This window comes from Hyperolius riggenbachi, chromosome 2, assembly GCF_040937935.1.
Source record: "Hyperolius riggenbachi isolate aHypRig1 chromosome 2, aHypRig1.pri, whole genome shotgun sequence".
NCBI lineage: Eukaryota > Metazoa > Chordata > Amphibia > Anura > Hyperoliidae > Hyperolius > Hyperolius riggenbachi.
The window spans coordinates 61314608-61333367 of NC_090647.1; the positions used below are offsets into that span (position 1 = coordinate 61314608).

General features: G+C 43.7%; 1 protein-coding gene across 1 annotated transcript in view; it reads right to left on the bottom strand.

Annotated features, from left to right (window-relative positions):
* The window catches only part of LOC137544792 (rho GTPase-activating protein 42-like), a 397590-nt gene extending 379489 nt beyond the window's left edge, over positions 1–18101 (bottom strand). Inside the window, exon 1 of the mRNA XM_068265881.1 lies at positions 17433–18101. Within this exon, the coding sequence (XP_068121982.1) occupies positions 17433–17586 (154 nt within the window). The 5' untranslated portion in view covers positions 17587–18101. The remainder of the gene's footprint in view (positions 1–17432) is intronic.
* Positions 18102–18760: the final 659 nt, after the last annotated feature.

An 18760-nucleotide genomic window follows, 5' to 3' on the forward strand; every position in this document is an offset into this window, starting at 1 on the left:
CAATTTTTCATTGAAGTGAACGGAAAATCGATTGAAAAATTGATTGGAAATCAGATGGACATGTTGGAAATAATCGATCTGACAGTAAATCTGTCAGAAAATTGCATTGTGTACCTAGCTTGAAACAGCTCTGAGATGATGCAAAAGAAATGTACCGGTATATTTTCAAGTACCTCACATGTTTTGTCTATAGTATTCTGGCTCTGCAGCACTAGAATTCCAATTGTGAAAAAGAACACCATCTGCATGTCGTTTATATGATCTTCCCATGTTTGTGTGGGTTTCCTCCAGATGGTAGGGTGATTGGCTTGCTTAAAATTGGTCCTAGACTGTGATATGGATATTAATCTGAACCTGAATTTTTGCACGGGACAGAAGGAACATACAGAGAAATGCACCCTGAATGTATTTGGTGAGTTTAGCCTGTCTAATTCCCCCTCATCTGTGACTAATCACCATATAGTTACATAGTTACTTTGGTTGAAAAAAGACATACGTCCATCGAGTTCAACCAGTACAAAGTACAACTCCAGCCTGCTCCCTCACATATCCCTGTTGATCCAGAGGAAGGCGAAAAAACCCTTACGAGGTAAAAATTCCTTCCCGACTCCAGATGGCAATCAGATAAAATCCCTGGATTAACATCATTGGCATTACCTAGTAATTGTAGCCATGGATGTCATTCAACGCAAGGAAAGCATCTAAGCCCCCTTTAAATGCAGGTATAGAGTTTGCCATAACGACTTCCTGTGGCAATGCATTCCACATCTTAATCACTCTTACTGTAAAGAACCCTTTCCTAAATAAATGGCTAAAACGTTTTTCCTCCATGCGCAGATCATGTCCTCTAGTCCTTTGAGAAGGCCTAGGGACAAAAAGCTCATCCGCCAAGCTATTATATTGCCCTCTGATGTATTTATACATGTTAATTAGATCTCCTCTAAGGCGTCTTTTCTCTAGACTAAATAAACCCAGTTTATCTAACCTTTCTTGGTAAGTGAGACCTTCCATCCCACGTATCAATTTTGTTGCTCGTCTCTGCACCTGCTCTAAAACTGCAATATCTTTTTTGTAATGTGGTGCCCAGAACTGAATTCCATATTCCAGATGTGGCCTTACTAGAGAGTTAAACAGGGGCAATATTATGCTAGCATCTCGAGTTTTTATTTCCCTTTTAATGCATCCCAAAATTTTGTTAGCTTTAGCTGCAGCGGCTTGGCATTGAGTACGATTATTTAACTTGTTGTCGATGAGTACTCCTAAGTCCTTCTCCAAGTTTGATGTCCCCAACTGTATCCCATTTATTTTGTATGGTGTTAGACCATTGGTACGACCAAAATGCATGACTTTACATTTGTCAACATTGAATTTCATCTGCCATGTATGTGCCCATATAGCCATCCTATCCAGATCCTGTTGCAATATAACACTATCTTCCTTAGAGTTGATGATTCTGCACAATTTTGTATCATCTGCAAAAATAGCAACATTGCTCACTACTGTATCCACTAGGTCATTAATAAATAAATTGAAGAGCACTGGACCCAGTACAGACCCCTGTGGGACCCCACTGCTAACAGTCTCCCATTTTGAGTATGATCCATTGACCACAACTCTTTGTTTTCTGTCCATTAGCCAGTTCCCTATCCAAGCACACAGACTCTTCCCCAGTCCTTGCATCCTCATCTTTTGCACCAGACTTTTGTGGGGAACAGTGTCGAATGCCTTAGCAAAGTCTAAGTATATCACATCTACAGCATTCCCAATATCCATATTAGCATTCACTACCTCATAAAAGCTGAGCATGTTAGTCAAACAGGACCTGTCTTTAGTAAACCCATGTTGATGCTGAGAAATAAGATTATTTTCTACTATGAAGTCATGTATAGTATCTCTTAGTAACCCCTCAAATAGTTTGCATACAACTGATGTTAAGCTTACAGGTCTATAATTTCCTGGATCTGATTTTTTGCCCTTCTTAAATAATGGGAAAACGTGGGCTGTACGCCAATCCACTGGGACTCTGCCAGTTGCAAGAGAGTCACAAAAGATAAGATAAAGGGGTTTATCTATAACTGAACTTAATTCCCTTAGGACCCGAGGATGCATGCCATCCGGGCCAGGTGCCTTGTCTATTTTTAATTTATTTAGTCTTGCCTTTACTTCTTCCTGCGTTAAGTATTTAATATTACAGTTAGAAGATTGAGACTCTTCCGCCTCTGTAATTTGCAACAGTGCTGTTTCCTTTGTAAAGACAGAAGCAAAGAAAGCATTTAATAACTCTGCCTTACCTTGGTCATCCACCATTGAGTTCCCACCCTCATCCTTTAGGAGTCCTATACAGTCAACCTTTCTTTTTTTAGAGTTGATGTACTTGTAAAACTTTTTTGGGTTAGATTTGATATCCCTAGCGATTTGATTTTCAGCTTCGATCTTTGCCAGCCTAATTTCTTTTTTACAATTTTTATTGCACTCCTTATAATTGCTTAGTGCAGCCTCGGTCCCCTCCTGTTTTAGGACCTTATAGGCATTCTTTTTCCTCTTCATTTTATCTTTAACCTTTCTATTCATCCATAGAGGCCTTTTTTTATTCCTAGACATTTTGTTTCCATATGGGATATACATACTACAATATTGATTGAGAATACGTTTAAAAGCTTGCCATTTCCCTTCAGTGTCCTCCCCTTGTAGTACATTATCCCAGTTCACCAAACTTAGTGCCTGCCTGATTTGATTGAACTTTGCTTTTCTAAAATTCATAGTTTTAGTGGTCCCGCTGCCCCGTGGCCTATCAGTCACCAGATCAAACGTTATCATGTTGTGATCACTATTTCCCAAATGTTCTTGAACCTGCACATTTGATACATTATCTGGTCTATTCGAAATGATCAGATCCAGTAACGCATTCCCCCTAGTTGGTTCCGTTACCATTTGAGTCAAGTAATTGTCCTGTAGTGCTGCCAGAAATCTGCTGCTTTTACCAGAATGGGTAGCCTCAATACCCCAGTCAATGTCTGGAAAGTTGAAGTCGCCCATAACTATGACCTCATTTTTACTTGCCGCTTTTTCAATTTGCTGTAGTAATTGCAGTTCTGCAGCTTCATTAATATGAGGTGGTCTGTAGCATACCCCAATAAGCAATTGGCAACTTTTATTTCCACCATGAATATTTACCCAAACGGACTCCACATCTTCGCAATCTTCCTCCATCTCATCGTTGAGGTAATTGTGTAATTGATCTCTCAGCTGTGTCCGCTGACTGCCTTGGTAGAGCAGCTAGTTTATAAACACAGGACCGCTTAAAATTCAGGTCCGCTTAAAATTCTGAGCTACTCTGCAGAACAGTAAAGCCCGGTGCAAACTTCAGACACTAGTTACCCTGAGACTGTTGTTTTAGACTGGTCGGCACTTTTGGAACAACTGCTGTACAAACATGCTGTTCAGCTGTCGGCTAACTATAGACAGAGGTAGGTCTTTGAAGCTTCTACATGGGAAGAATGGTCAAGACAATCTTGGTCAAGACAATCTACCCTGCTGGATCACCAAAGACGAGCCCAGCAACGGCAGAAGATACCTCCACACGTTAGATTTCTGGCCAAAACAATCAGGGGTGATAATTTCACCCACCAAACAAAAAAACTAACTTTAAAACTGGCCATACATGCATAGATTTTTTTTTAAGTGATTCCGCCAGATTCAAACCTAATGCACAACATGTCAGAGTGACGGCCAACGCTGCGGTTTGATCAATTTTTTGCTGTGTGTGGTAGGAATTCATCCCTCTCTGATCAAAATTCAGATCAGAGAGGGATCGATCGTTTTTGCCAAATTAAGTTGCAATCTATATGTTTATGGCCACCTTAAAGAGACACTGAAGCGAAAAAAAAATGATGATATTATGATTTGTATGTGTAGTACAGCTAAGAAATAAAACAGATTACATCAGTCTAAGGCCACATACACACATCAGGCTATAGTCTTTGGAAAATGAAAGATCACAGACCAATCTTACCACCCTTCATGTAGTATGAGAGCCATACTCTACACAGTCTATTCTATGGAGCTGAACTCCACATCAGAAAAAAAATCTTTGCAAGATGCTGCACACACAGATGCTGTACAGACACAAAAGATCAGAATCTGCAAAAGATCTGTTCCTGCCAAAAATCCATTCCTGCAAATTGCAATGATAGTCTATGAGATCTGCAGATCATCATACACACATGATTTAACTGACATTCATCTGCAGATCAAGCAATCATCTGCAGATCTGAAAATCCATCCTGGTGGATCTGATCTGCAGATGAATGTCAGTTAAATCATGTGTGTATGATGATCTGCAGATCTCATAGACTATCATTGCAATTTGCAGGAATGGATTTTTGGCAGGAACAGATCTTTTGCAGCTACAGATCTTTTGAGTGTGTACGGCATCTGTGTGTGCAGCATCTTGCAAAGATTTTTTTCTGATGTGGAGTTCAGCTCCATAGAAAAGACTGTGTAGAGTATGGCTCTCATACTACATGAAGGGTGGTAAGATTGGTCTGTGATCTTTCATTTTCCAAAGACTATAGTCTGATGTGTGTATGAGCCTTAATTGTTTCCAGTACAGGAAAAGTTAAGAAACTCCAGTTGTTATCTCTATGCAAAAAAGCCATTAAGCTCTAGGACTTTTAAAAGTCATGGAGAGGGCTGACTTCTGACTTTTATTATCTCAACTGTTTTCTTTTTCTCTGCCAGAGGAGAGGTCATTAGTTCACAGACTGCTCTGAAAGAATCATTTTGAATGCTGAGTGTTGTGTAATCTGCACATATTATAGAATGATGCAATGTTAGAAAAAACACCATATACCTGAAAATAAAAATATGAGAATATTTTCTTTGCTGCTAATCTTCTAGTAATTATTCATAGTACACAACCAATTCATTATATCATATTTTTTTTTCCGCTTCAGTGTCTCTTTAAGGGATGGTACACACCATGCAATGTTCAATCAGATTGGTGGGTCAAATCGATAATTTCCAACAGGCATGATCTGATTTATGATCGTTTTTCTGATTATTTTTGTACAGAAGTGTTCGAAAAGTCGATCAGAAAAATCATTGGCAATTAGATGAGACCTGTCTGAAATTATCGATTCCACTAGCTGATATGACAGGAAATTGCATGGTGTGTACAAGGTATAAAAGTTTAGCCATGAGCTGGGTAATAAAACCTGCTGGGGTAGCGCACTGCTAATAGTCCATTGTTGTAAAAGTAAACAATGCGTTAGATAAATAAAGCCTCTCTCAAGTACTTAAAGTGGTCATTGTCTAATGTTAGTAGGTCACTAGAAAGTGCAAAACAATGGCAGTCTACTGCCTACAGCCTATAGCACAGGATGTCATAGTCTGATGCTACGTACACACATGCGACAACGATCGTTCGTTAAGAACGACGAACGAACTTTTAATTGATGAAAGAACGACCTAAGTAAAGGTAGTTTTAAAATGTGTGTAACGATCTGATCGTTAGAACGAACGTTACATCACAGAAAGCAACTATTGCGCCTGCGCATAAAAATGAGAAGTTCCATGGAGAAATAGTGAAATGCGCATGTCAAGCCTAGTACGAACGATCGTTTCCAACGATGTACTACTTTTGCAAACGATCGTCGGTGGTAAAAATCCGCCAAGACAGAACTTTGTTTTGTAGCGATTTGCCTCGTTCGTCGTTTGCCTTAATAGTCGTTGGTTCGTTTTTTGTAACGATCGTCGTTGGTAAAGATCGGGGAACGATCGTTACAAACGACTATAGTCGCATGTGTGTACGCACCTTGAGGGGGCTCCCCTGGTAGCTGGCATTTCTGCATAATTATTTTGAGTGGTGACATCACTGCACAATCCATAGCAGTGCAAAGCTTCCCGTTTCATACTTTTTTTTTTACTGTTGTACAAGGTAAACATGAGAACATTAAGGGGACACTAAAGCAAAAAAAAAAAAAAAAAAAAAAAAAAAGGATATAGTGAACTGGTTGTGTAGTACGGATAATTACTAGAACGTTAGTAGCAAAGAAAATATTCTCATATTTTTATTTTCAGGTATATAGTTTTTTTTATAACATTGCATCATTCTCTAATATTTGCAGTTTACACATTACACTCAGCATTCTAAATGATTTCACAGAGCAGGCTAGTGAACGTTTGAACTGTCCTCTGCGGGAAAAAAAAAATACAGTGACAGACACTTGAGATAATAAGCTTCTGTAGACAGAGCTCTCTGCCACTTTGAAAGTAGTGGAGCCCAGTGGCTCTTCTGCATAGATAACAACTGGAGTTTCTTAACTCTTCCTGAACTTGGAAACAATATTAGACTCATGTCTCTGCTCCTAATGTTTTATTTCTTAGCTGTACTACACATACAAATCATATCATAAGTTTATTTTCACTTCACATTCCCTTTAAAGAGGAACTGTAACGACAAAACGGCCCCTGGGGGGTACTCACCTCGGGTGGGGGAAGCCTCAGGATCCTAATGAGGCTTCCCACGCCATCCTGCGTCCCTCGGGGGTCTCGCTGTAGCCCTCCGTACAGCCATGACGCAATATTTACCTTCCTGGCTCCTGCGCAGGCGCTCTGATGGCTGTCGGCGCCGAATTAGGCGGAAATACCCGATCGCCGTCGGGTCTGCTCTACTGCGCAGGCGCAAGTTTCCGGCGCCTGCGCAGTAGAGCGGACCCGACGGAGATCGGGTATTTCCGTCTATTTCCGTGCCGAAAGTCGCCACAGCGCCCCCGCTGGAGCCAGCAAAGGTAAATATTGAAGCTACAGTCGGCTCTGTCGCCGGCTGTACGGAGGGCTGCAGCGAGACCCCCGTGGGACAGAGGACGGCGTGGGAAGCCTCATTAGGATCCGGAGGCTTCCCCCACCCGAGGTGAGTACCCCCCAGGGGAGGTTTTTGTTGTTACAGAGTCTCTTTAAGCTCCAATGTAGCTCGCCTTCAATGAACCAAAATATCCACTTATGAGAGTAATGGTTTAGGAATTTTTTAACGCTTATGGACTTTTTTGACATTTGACATTGGGCAGTGTTCTCCCCAGAAACTTTTTCCAGCTGGGTGGCATGAAAAAGTAGCCGGGTGGGGCGAGAAGAGAGAATGCAGGGCCGACTCTACTCTGCAGAATTCTGCTTACAGCATAGGAGGTGGTGAGCTGATGACAGCCGGGTGGTAACCAAAACTAGCCGGGTGAAGCACCGACATTGTGCAGCATATCTGACCGATATTTTGGCCCAAAATTGGTCGCATTGTCGATCGGACATGCACTTGATGGCACCAATTTTCATCCAATTTGATAATAATTATTGAATCAAATATCTAATCGGCCACCAAGATAGTCTAATCGGCCACCTTCGCCATAGTTGTGGAGATTTTTACTGCTTATGGACTTTTTGGGCATATAGTGCAGTAATTATAACAGATAGTAATCACGCATAATACACCTATTCATTTGTAATTAAACCTCTGCTTAGCAAACCGGAAGAGTTTCTTCAAACTTTCCTTTTGTCGTGTAAATGTGGCCAGACACGATACAATAAAATGATCCAATTTTGCGGCAATTCGGTAAAAACGATCGGATCTCCTGAAAAATGTAAAGCTTTTTTTTATTCGAGCATGAAATCCGATCGGATTTCCCATGTATTTTTTTTTTTTTTATAAAAATTGATCGGGAATGGTGGATTTTTCTGATCAATTTTTATGAAAATGGAATGGTGTGTGGTAGGTTGACAATTTATTAATATGTATATACACACCCTAGCAATTTTCTCAGAGTTTCCAATCATTTTTATCATAATTGAGGAAAAATGTAACATAGGTGCGTGGTACATTGGTCAGATTTTTTAAATGTTACAATCAGTCAGAAAAAATTGATTGCAATTCTTGAATTGAACAGATATGTAAAAAATTGTATGGTGTATGGCCACCTTTATCAGTCTCGTACTATAGCTTCCTCTATGGATCAATGATGAGTATATAAGAGCCATGGATGCCAGTGCCACACCTCCCTTACGTCACCTGGTCTATCTCCAGTCCAAGCCACTTGCTTATCAAACAACCGTACTTTCCTAACTTATTTTTCGCTTGTTGAAAATCGAGCCAGTTTTTTAGCTATCACCCATTTCACCGCTGAGCATATCTGTGTGGCCAAAGTTCACTGGTGTTTATTCAGTTACTTTGCTGGAGCGGTTAATAGTTCCTCCCAAAGGGTTGTGAACGAGATGTCTGGAAGACCTGAAACGTGACTCTGTCAGCGTCTGTCCATAACTTGCTAGCTTTCAGGCAATACCACCAAATAACAAACACAGACCAAAGCTACGTACACACATACGACAGCGATCATTCGTTGTGAACGACGAACGAACTTTTAATTGACGAAAGAACGACCTAAGTAAAGTTAGCTTTTAAAGGTGTGTAACGATCTGATCGTTAGAACGAACGTTATATCACGTAAAGCAACTATTGCGCTTGCGCATAAAAATGAAAAGTTCCATGGAGAAATAGCGAAATGCGCATGTCAAGCCTAGTACGAACGACCGTTTTCCAACGATGTACTACTTTTGCAAACGATCGTCGTTGGAAAAAATCCGCCAAGCTAGATCGTTCGTTTTTAACGATCTAGCTCGTCCGTCATAGACTTAATGATCGTTGGCTGCTTTTTAAAAACAATCGTCATTTGAAATGATCGGGGAACAATCGTTTCAAACGACTATAGTCGCATGTGTGTCGCACCTCAAGTCTGTTGGCACAAGTGTCAAAGCTTCATTTTGGACAAAGCTGCAACTGACCTGGCCAAGATACTTAAGGGGCCCATACACTCGGAAATTGATTCTATCAAATCTATCAAACGATTTGATCTGATAGGATGGAAAATCTAGGTCAACCTTCTGCTGGCAGCAGATCGATGGCCCACAGAGTTGCATTGGATCTAATTGCCCAATAATGCATTTAGATCGATTTCCAATAGATTTCAGAATCTGTTCCTAGTGTGTGTCACACATCAGATAGATTCCTTCGACTTGACAGGCATCTGACAGAAATCTATCTGATGGTCGAATCTGCTAAAAATCCATAAGTGTATGGCCACTTTTAGTCTATCTAAAGTTAGCAATGCACAGGTCATTAATGGCTTCATGTGCCGAGCTGATCAATCCCTAATCAACTGCAATTTGATCAGATAGTGGTCGATTCTTACCATACATGGAAAACTCATACTTTATCGGACTGGAGAAATCTACTAAGCGCCGGTCAAACTGCTTGTTTTGTACTGCTTGATGCGATGTTGCACCCCTATTGCTTGGAGATTTTCCAACATGGCCAATTAGACTTTCAATCAACAAGCTTGACAAATTCTTTGAGCCAGGTAGACAGTGTTCCTTAAAGGGGAACTGAAGTAAGAGGTATACAGAGGCTGTCATATTTATTTCCTTTTAATCAATACCAGTTGCCTGGCAGCCCTGCTGGTCTATTTCTTTGCAGTAGTATCTGAGTAACACCAGAAACAAGCTAGTCTTGTCAGATCTGACTTTAAAGTCTGAAACACCTGATCTGCTGCATGCTTGTTCAGGGGCTATGGCTAATAGTATTAGAGGCAGAGGATCAGCAGGGCTGCCAGGCAACTGGTATTGCTTAAAAGGAAATAAACATGGCAGCCTCCATATACCGCTCTCTTCAGTTCCCCTTTAAAAAGTATAGGCATTGTTGGCAATGGAACTGGCTCCTAAAAAGGTGAAAGGGACAGAAAAGATTGACAGAGAATCTGTAATAAAAACAAGTGCCCCGGGAGTACTCACCTCAGGAGGGGGAAGGCTCTGGATCTTAATGAGGCTCCACCCTTCCTCCTGTGCAGCACGCATCCTGCTCTGGAACCCCCAGACAGCCGAGCCCGCCTCGTGCCTGCGCAGTAGAGCGGACCCGATCAGACTCGCCTATTTCCACTGGAGCCCGAGGGGGAGATGTTACTGTGCCTGCGCTGGGTTGCAAAGGTAAATACTGCTGCGTGCTGTAGGCTCTACTGCACCTGCGCACATCTGTGGGTGGTTTTTCAGGGGGAGCCAGTGCTGGATGGGGGCTACACAGGAGGAAGAGGGAAGCTTCATTAGGATCCATAGGTTTCCCTCTCCCGAGGTAAGTACCCCCCAGTGCCCTTTTTTTTTTATTACAGATTCTCTTTGAGGGCTGAAACCCACTAGAGCAATTTATTTGAGCGTTTAGGGAGCAATTCAAAACGCTAGCGATTTCCCTAAACGCTCCGCTAATGTTAATGGATGGGCCAAATTCCACTGAAGCAATTGCGATTAGCAAAACATGCAGCATTTTGGTGGCGTTAGCGTTTCTGTAATGTAAAGTATGTAATTGCGGGCGTAATCGCTTATTAATCGCTATACATGTCGATTTGTGTGCGATTTTAAATGACTGTAAACTGTAAAATAAATTATAATACATTGAAAGGATGACTCAGAATTAAAATCGCTAATCGCAAATCGCAACACAATCGCTGGCAAAAAGCTTACACTAGCTTACAAAACACTACCAAAATCACCAGAAAACTCTCAATAAATCACTTACAAAACGCTAATTAAAAACGCTACCGATTGTGCTAGCGATGTGCGATTTGTAGTGGGTTCCAGGCCTAAGAAGATGACACAACGGATGTGGTAAAGAGCCTATTGGGTATGGACACCGTCTGTTCCCACAGACTTGCATTGTTTCCGCAGGCAAATGCAGCATATATGGTGTGTCGGAAAAAAGGCAGCAGATCGGGATTTTAAGTTCCATGTATTGCAACACAGCAAACAGATCCATTAAAAATAGCAAAAAGTGAAAGCACAAGCTTTTTTATTAACGTTAGATCCGTTTGCATGTCCGTAACATCCCAAATTGATATGTTTTCTTTACACAAGAGGGGACCAGCCCTAAGGGTGGGCTCTACCAGCATACAGTAAGCCTCTGGATACACTTTAGAGGACAACTGTAATGAGAAGAATATGGAGGCTGCCATATTTATTTCCTTTTAAACAATACCAGTTGCCTGGCAGCCCCGTTGATCTATTTGGCTGCAGTAGTGTCTGAATAACACCAGGAACAAGCTTGCAGCTAATATTGTCAGATCTGACAATAATGTCAGAAACACCCGATCTTCTGCATATGCTTGTTCAGGGGCTATGGCTAAAAGTATTAGACGCAGAGGATCAGCAGGATAGCCAGGCAACTGGTATTGCTTAAAAGGAAATAAATATGGCAGCCTCCATATTTCTCTCACTACAATTGTCCTTTAATTTACAGATATCAGCAACTCCTGTCTGGGTCCTTTCAGATCATGAAGCTAGAGGAAGTTGAGGCGGTGGGACTGTAGAAGTCTGAGCAGATACAAATTCAATTTGAATGCATTTATAAATAAAAAAGGGGGGATTGTAGTCTCACTATAGGCACATGCACACTACTGCAACCCCAATGTGGTGAGGGGTGTAAGCACTTGATTGAAATTAGGTCCTTTGAGTTGTGTAGTGGGACTCTCTGTCCCAGAACGTAAACTGGAGGTATTGCTTTTCTTAGACAAGAAGTGAAAAGTGTGCCCGTCATGTGACGTATCATGTCTCAATCAATGCCTAACGTGGTTAGCACTGTGGTGTAGTGGTTAGTACTCTTGCCTAGCAGCGCTGGGTCCCTGGTTTAAATCCCAGCCAGGGCACCATCCCAGCCAGGGCACTATATGCACAGAGTTTGTATGCACTCCTAGGGCTCGATTCACAAAGCGGTGCTAACCCAGTTAGAGACTTTAGGCGTGATAACCATTTTTATCATGCCTAAACTCAGTTTAGGCATGATAAGTTTAGATAAGTTTAGATCGCATGCAAAGTCCCTCACGCAAAGCAGCGCCATTAAACTCTATGCAAAGTACACCAGACTTTGCTAGCGCAAAACTTTTGATCAGCTGTGCACTGCGGTGCTAACCCAGTTGGTGCTTAAACTTATCACACCTAAACTTATCATGCCTAAACTTATCACACCTAAACTTATCATGCCTAAACTTATCACACCTAAACTTATCATGCCTAAACAGAGTTTAGGCGTGATAAAGGGCTTTTCACCATGGTGCTAACTGTTAGCACTGCTTTGTGAATCAGGCCCCTTGTGTCTGTCGACAGATAAGTAGTGGCTTCCCCCTAAAATGGCCTCAATTCACTAAGCTTTATCAAACGTTTAATAATTTACCTCATGGGTAAAATCTAATTTTGAATTCACTAAGGTGTTATAGATGTATTGATCGTTTTATCGATAAAACATTTGATAAATCTATAACACCTTAGTGAATTCAAAATTAGATTTTATCCATGAGGTAAATTATTAAACGTTCGACAAAGTGTTTGATAAAGATTAGTAAATTGAGGCCATAGTCCCTAGACTAAGATACATATACTACACGATACATACATAGACACATGACTATGCAGTGTTCTCCTCGGGCTCTTTTAGCCGTGTGCTCCACCCAGCTAGTTTTGGTCAGCACCAGCTTCGGCTCACCTCCTCCTATGCTGCGAGCAGGGTTGCGCACAGAAGCACCGTCCCTGCATTCTCTCATATTGCCCCACCAGGCTTCTTTTTCATGCCACCCGGCTGGGTAAAATTTCTGGGGAGAACACTGCTATGGTAGGGACTAGATTGTGAAACCCTCTGAGGGATACCCAAAGTGACATGTGACATGATGAGATAGACAAGTGTATGTACAGTGCCTAGCACACAAATAACTATGTTGGGTTCCTTTTTTTTTCTTTCTCTGCCTGAAAGAGTTAAATATCAGGTATGTAAGTGGCTGACTCAGTCCTGACTCAGACAGGAAGTGATCACAGTGTGACCCTCACTGATAAGAAATTTGAACCGTAAAACACTTTCCTAGCAGAAAATGGCTTCTGAGAGCAAAAAGAGGTAAAAGGGGGAATTTCTTATCAGTAAGGGTCACACTGTAGTCACTTCCTGTCTGAGTCAGGACTGAGTCAGCCACTTACATACCTGATATTTAACTCTTTCAGGCAGATAAAAGAAAAAAAAGGAACACAGCATAGTTATTTGTGTGCTAAGCACTGTACATACTCATGTCAATCTCATCATCTCACATGTCAGTTTGGGTATCCTTTAAGTGGCAAAACAATATACTCTGCAGTGTTCTCCCCAGGCCCTTTTAGCCAGGTGCTGCACCCAGCTAAGTTTGGTGAGCACCCAGCTGTCATCGGCTTACCTTCTCATCCTCCTCCTATGCTGTAAGCAGAGCTGCACCAGCCCCCCATTGCACCTTACCCGGCTACTTTTTCATGCCACCCGGCTGGAAAAAAAACTCTGGGGAGAACACTGCTCTGTACAGCGCGCCGGAAGATGTCAGTGCTATATAAATACTAAATAATAATATGTGTGACTTACATCACAACATTTTGACCTGTTAGGAAATCCCACGGTCTCCTATACTTAATTGTAGAAGAGTCATTATTTTCCTATGCACACAACTTGTCGCCCAGTAGGGTGATAGAGAGAAGACACTCTGCTTCTGTCACATACACAAAGCAAAGGAACATAAACAATATAACAGCCCCATAGGGCCAGTTCCCACGAGAAGCAGTGCCAAGCAATGTGCAGAGCCTGGCACAACCCCCAACCCACATCTGGTTGCAATAACTTGCAGATCAGCATATAGCTCCATTCAACACAGCTAGTAGCTTCACATTCAGAACTTCTGAAATTGTTTTAGAGAGCTGAACCACACGACACTGGGCTGGTATTATACATGGGGCAACCATGTAAAGGATACCTTGGCACTTCAAATATTATGTTAGTGCTAAGCAGGGCTGTAGAGTCGGAGTTGGAGAAATTTTGGGTACATGAAGTAGGAGTTGGAGTCGGTGGTTTCATAAACTCAGGAGTCGGAGTCTGGAGTCAGAGTCGGATGATTTTTGTACCAAATCCATAGCCCTGGTAAGTATTAGACTAAGGAGTCGGAGTCGAGAGGAGTTGGAGCTATTTGGGTACCTGGATTCGGAGTTGGAGACGGAGTCGGTGGTTTCATAAACTGAGGAATCGGAGTCGGATGATTTTTGTACCGACTCCACAGCCATGGTGCTAAGGATACCTTAGCACTTAAAATACTTTACAAATGACGCCTACAGTGTGTTGGGGTGTTGAGCAGATGCTTACTGCACCTCCAATCCCCCGGCCAACCAGGGAGTAAAATGGGGCCAATTACCGGAGAACGGAGGGTTCTCCAGTAATTGGCCCCGTTTTACTCCTTGGTCAGCGTGGCCAGTGCCCTTTGACCTGGACACACCTCGCTGAGCATGCGCAGTATGTCCGCTTGGGCGCCTTGTGACCACATTCCCCAGCGACCCCCTGTCTTGTACATGCGTACTCCCGTCACATTACGTGCAATCATTTATTGTTCAATACGAACGACTAACACCAATTATCATATAAACCGGTCTCTATAAGACAATAATTACTGTCATTTACCGCTGTTGGTACCCGTTTTTTTTAAATGACTCTCGACCAACCCCTCGTTCCTTGTTCGTTTCAGACAACGGTGGCCAAGCATGTGTACGAAGCTTGAAGCCCCGTACACCCCTCTGGGATTTCTGTCATCCAGCAGGGATCGGTAGACGATAGTGCATTGCTGATGCTGCACAGACGTGTCATCAACCTCCAGGCTAGCTACACATCTGTTGCTACGATGGAGCGGATTCCCGCGGGTGTGGGAGAGGGGAGAACAATGCGGTACTCTTGTGTCAGGGATTGCTACAAATCCACCATGCCAGATCTTTAGCAGACATTATGCAGCCACTGTACACACACTGGCTATATTATTGGCCGAGGTGCAGTACATCCGGCGACAGCAGCATGATCGAGGACACGCGTCATCAGGGCCACAGGCATAGTGGCCATTGTCTGGCTGAGTCGCCGCAGAGGACCGAAGGATAGAGATGTCGCGAACCTCTGTTTTTCGGTTCGCGAACCCTGGTCGCGAACCTCCGCGAAAAAGTTTGCGAACCGCAATAGACTTCAATGGGGAGGCGAACTTTGAAAATTTTAAAAAATTCTACCGGCTGGAAAAATGATAGAAACCATGTTTCAAGGGCTCTAATACCTGGAGGCACACCTGATTGAGTGAAATACACATCACTGCTGGAGGCACACCTGATTGAGTGAAATACACATCACTGCTGGAGGCCCGCCCACCCACCCTTCTCCAAGCTAGGTCCTTATACCATTTGACTCAGTTGTCTGCCTACACTAATTAGTTATGGGACAGCTGCTACACACTCTGCTAGGGAGATTTTAATTAGCCTCTTGTGGGACCCTCCACCCTCCGCCCTTCTACCTATTCCCTCCTACCGGAGGGAGGAGGGTCTCATCTGCCAGGGAATTATACTATTTCAAAAACCAGTTTACATACCATGGCTGGGAATCGAACCCAGCTCTCACTGTGTGGTGGGCAAGTCACCCTAACCACTGTACCACAACAGTACTAACTGAAGCTGGCCTAGCATTTACCATTTATGCTCAATGCAATAGAAACATTAGGTTGCTTAACCTTCCTGGCGGTAAGCCCGAACTGAGTTCGGGCTATGCTGCCGGAAGGCACCGCTCAGGCCCCGCTGGGCCGATTTGCATAATTTTTTTTTTGCTGCACGCAGCTAGCACTTTGCTAGCTGCGTGCAGTGCCCGATCGCCGCCGCTACCCGCCGATCCGCCGCAATTCCTCTCGCCGCGGCCGCCCCCCCCCCCAGACCCCGTGCGCTGCCTGGCCAATCAGTGCCAGGCAGCGCTATGGGGCAGATCGGAGTCCCCTCTGACGTCACGACGTCGATGACGTCGGTGACGTCATCCCGCCCGTCGCCATGGCGACGGGGGAAGCCCTCCAGGAGATCCCGTTCTTTCAACGGGATCTCCGGATCTCCGATCGCCGGCGGCGATCGGAGGGGCTGGGGGGATGCCGCTGAGCAGCGGCTATCATGTAGCGAGACTTTGTCTCGCTACATGAAAAAAAAAAAAAAAAATTTTAAAAAAAAGATTTGCTGCCCCCTGGCGATTTTTTTGCAAACCGCCAGGAGGGTTAAAGGGAACCTTAACTGAGAGTGATATGGATGTTTCCTGTAAACAATACCAGTTGCCTGGCAGTCCAGCTGATCTTTGTGACTGCAATAGTGGCTGAATCACACCCTGAAACAAGCATGCAGCTAATCCAGTCTGACTTCAGTCAGAGCACCTGATCTGCATGCTTGTTCAGGGGCTGTGGCTAAAAGTATTAGAGACACAGGATCAGCAGGCGATTCAAGCAACTGGTATTATTTTAAAAGGAAAAATCCATATCCTTCTCCGTTTAGGTTCCCTTTAAGGATTTTTAGCATAAAAGCCAACTCACATTGGTTGGGATTTGAACCCGGGTCTCACTGTGTGGTGGGCAAGCACCCTAACCACTGTGCCACAACAGTACTAACTGAAACATCTCTACCGAAGTACCGTTCCATGACGGCACAGACGCAGGGCAGCTTCAGGGGGCTGGTAGAAGCCCCAGGTAAGTTAAACTGTTTTTTGTTTTTTTTTATGACTTTAGGTTTCCTTTAAGCTAAGTACATACATGCGAGAATTGCTGCCCGTTTGGGATCGGGAAATGATTCTTCTGTCGACAATTCGCGGGACAATGCTGTAAAGACACATCACTAGCCTTGAGGCCAGTGAGGTTCTCTGTTGCTATGTAGGAGGCGGGGGAGGACGATCGGCACATGACAGACCGACTTCAATTGGTCGGCGGGGCTAGTAAAAAGCATTGCAAATGGTCATGCTTGGGCATCGAGAGTCATTAAAAATCTGACGTGATGGATCTCTAAAGATGCCCGAGCAATAACGATTGTTAGCCGATGTATACACATAACGGTCGTCGGGCAAAACGGTAGTTATCGGACATTTCAGATAACAGTTATCGCACATCTATACGTAGCTTAACTGTTTGCCGCGGCCGCATTCAAACCAGCATGTGTATGCGTATACAGACATGCAATCTCATCAGATTAGACCATAAACAAGCAGATGTGACCAAAGACCATCTTGTGTTGCGTCTACAGAGATTATTAACATCCAGGAAAACAAGCATTTTCTACGTAGTAAGCGTATGAAATCAGAGACACTTCCAAGAAAGGAAACACAATCCCTACCTAGACTGTCCCTGGAAAGTACTCCATTGTCCCTGAAAACTAGATCAACACTCAAGTGACCTCTTGCAAAGCCAGATCCATTCAATAGCCAAGCACTCCTCAGCCTTGAGACATGAAAATAATCAACAAAAAGTGCAGCAAAGCCTACAAGCCCAGGCGAGGAGGAGGAGGGGGGATGACCTGCCCCAACACGTTATACTCACTTCTCAGCGCCCCGACCAGCATGTTCCCATCCTTGATCAACTCCTTAATAAACTTATTGGTCCGATCCAGCTCGATCTCGTGACATTTCAGCCTCTCCCTGAAGTCCGGGCTGTCCAGGTGGGAGTCGGAGAACTCCAGAGTCGGCAGCCCCATGGCACCAGTCTGCGCGAGCCCTGCAGGAAGGGGGTTAAAAAGTTCGCAAAAAGTTTCGCAGAAGCGCTGCGCGTCCTCCTAGGAGCAGACGGCAGAGCAGGGGGGCTGGGGAGGATGGCAGGGACTGTCACCCTGCTGCATTGTCCCCTGTGATGATCAGCACACTACAAGTCACTGGTGTGCAGACATTTCCGGCAGATCTCAGACTGGCTTCTATGCTTCTCTCCTCCCTCTCTGCAGACTGGCTGATCAGTGGATGCCAAGCCAGTCACCCAGTGCCCCCTTCCCCTGGCTAGTCAGTGGCACGCTCTCGGGCAAGGTCAGGCTCAGGTCACCACTGGCATTCCTAGATAAAGGCAGGATGGGGAGGTGGGCTGTCACCCCCCTTTGTCCCAAATTCCTTTAAAAGAGGCTAAAAAAAATCAATTGCATGGAGTCATCCAAGGAGATCTAGGAGTGATGGTGGCAGGCTGGCAGCCCCACTTTAAATAGGATGTTTTCTTCTGTTTGGGAAACGCTCCTGAAACAAAACTGAGAAAAAGTTTCAGAAGAGGAGAAAAAAAAAAAAAAGAATTTGGAAAGTTGAGACGTTTGTCTCCAGGCTGCCACCTACAGGCAGACTGTGGAATAGGCAGAGGCGAATCACCTAGCTTCACCACCTCATTGGTTATAGACCGCGGCCAGGGATGGTGAAGACATTCAGACGCTGGAAGGTTTCTTTTTTGTTGTTTTTTTTTTTTCAAACACAAACGTAATGATGTAGCTATATAGAGCTATGGGCCCCAAAAGATACAGACCCCCCAGACAATGAGGGAGCAGAGAAAAATGAACGGCTTTGTTAATGATCACCCCAGTTTAACCTCCTTTAATATTATTATTATTTATATAGCACCAACATCTTCCACAGCATTTATAGTCTTGTCACTATCTGTCCCTCGGAGGAGCTCACAATCTAGTCTCTACCATGGTCATATCATGTCTATATCATGTAGTGTATGTATTGTAGTCTAGGGCCAATTTAGGGGGAAGCCGAATAACTTATCTGTATGTTTTTGGGATGTGAGGGAAAATCAGAGTGCCCAGAGGAAACCCACGCACACAACATACAAACGCCGTGCAGATGTTGACCTGGCTGGGACTCAAACCAGGGACCCAGCGCTGCAAGGCAAGAGCG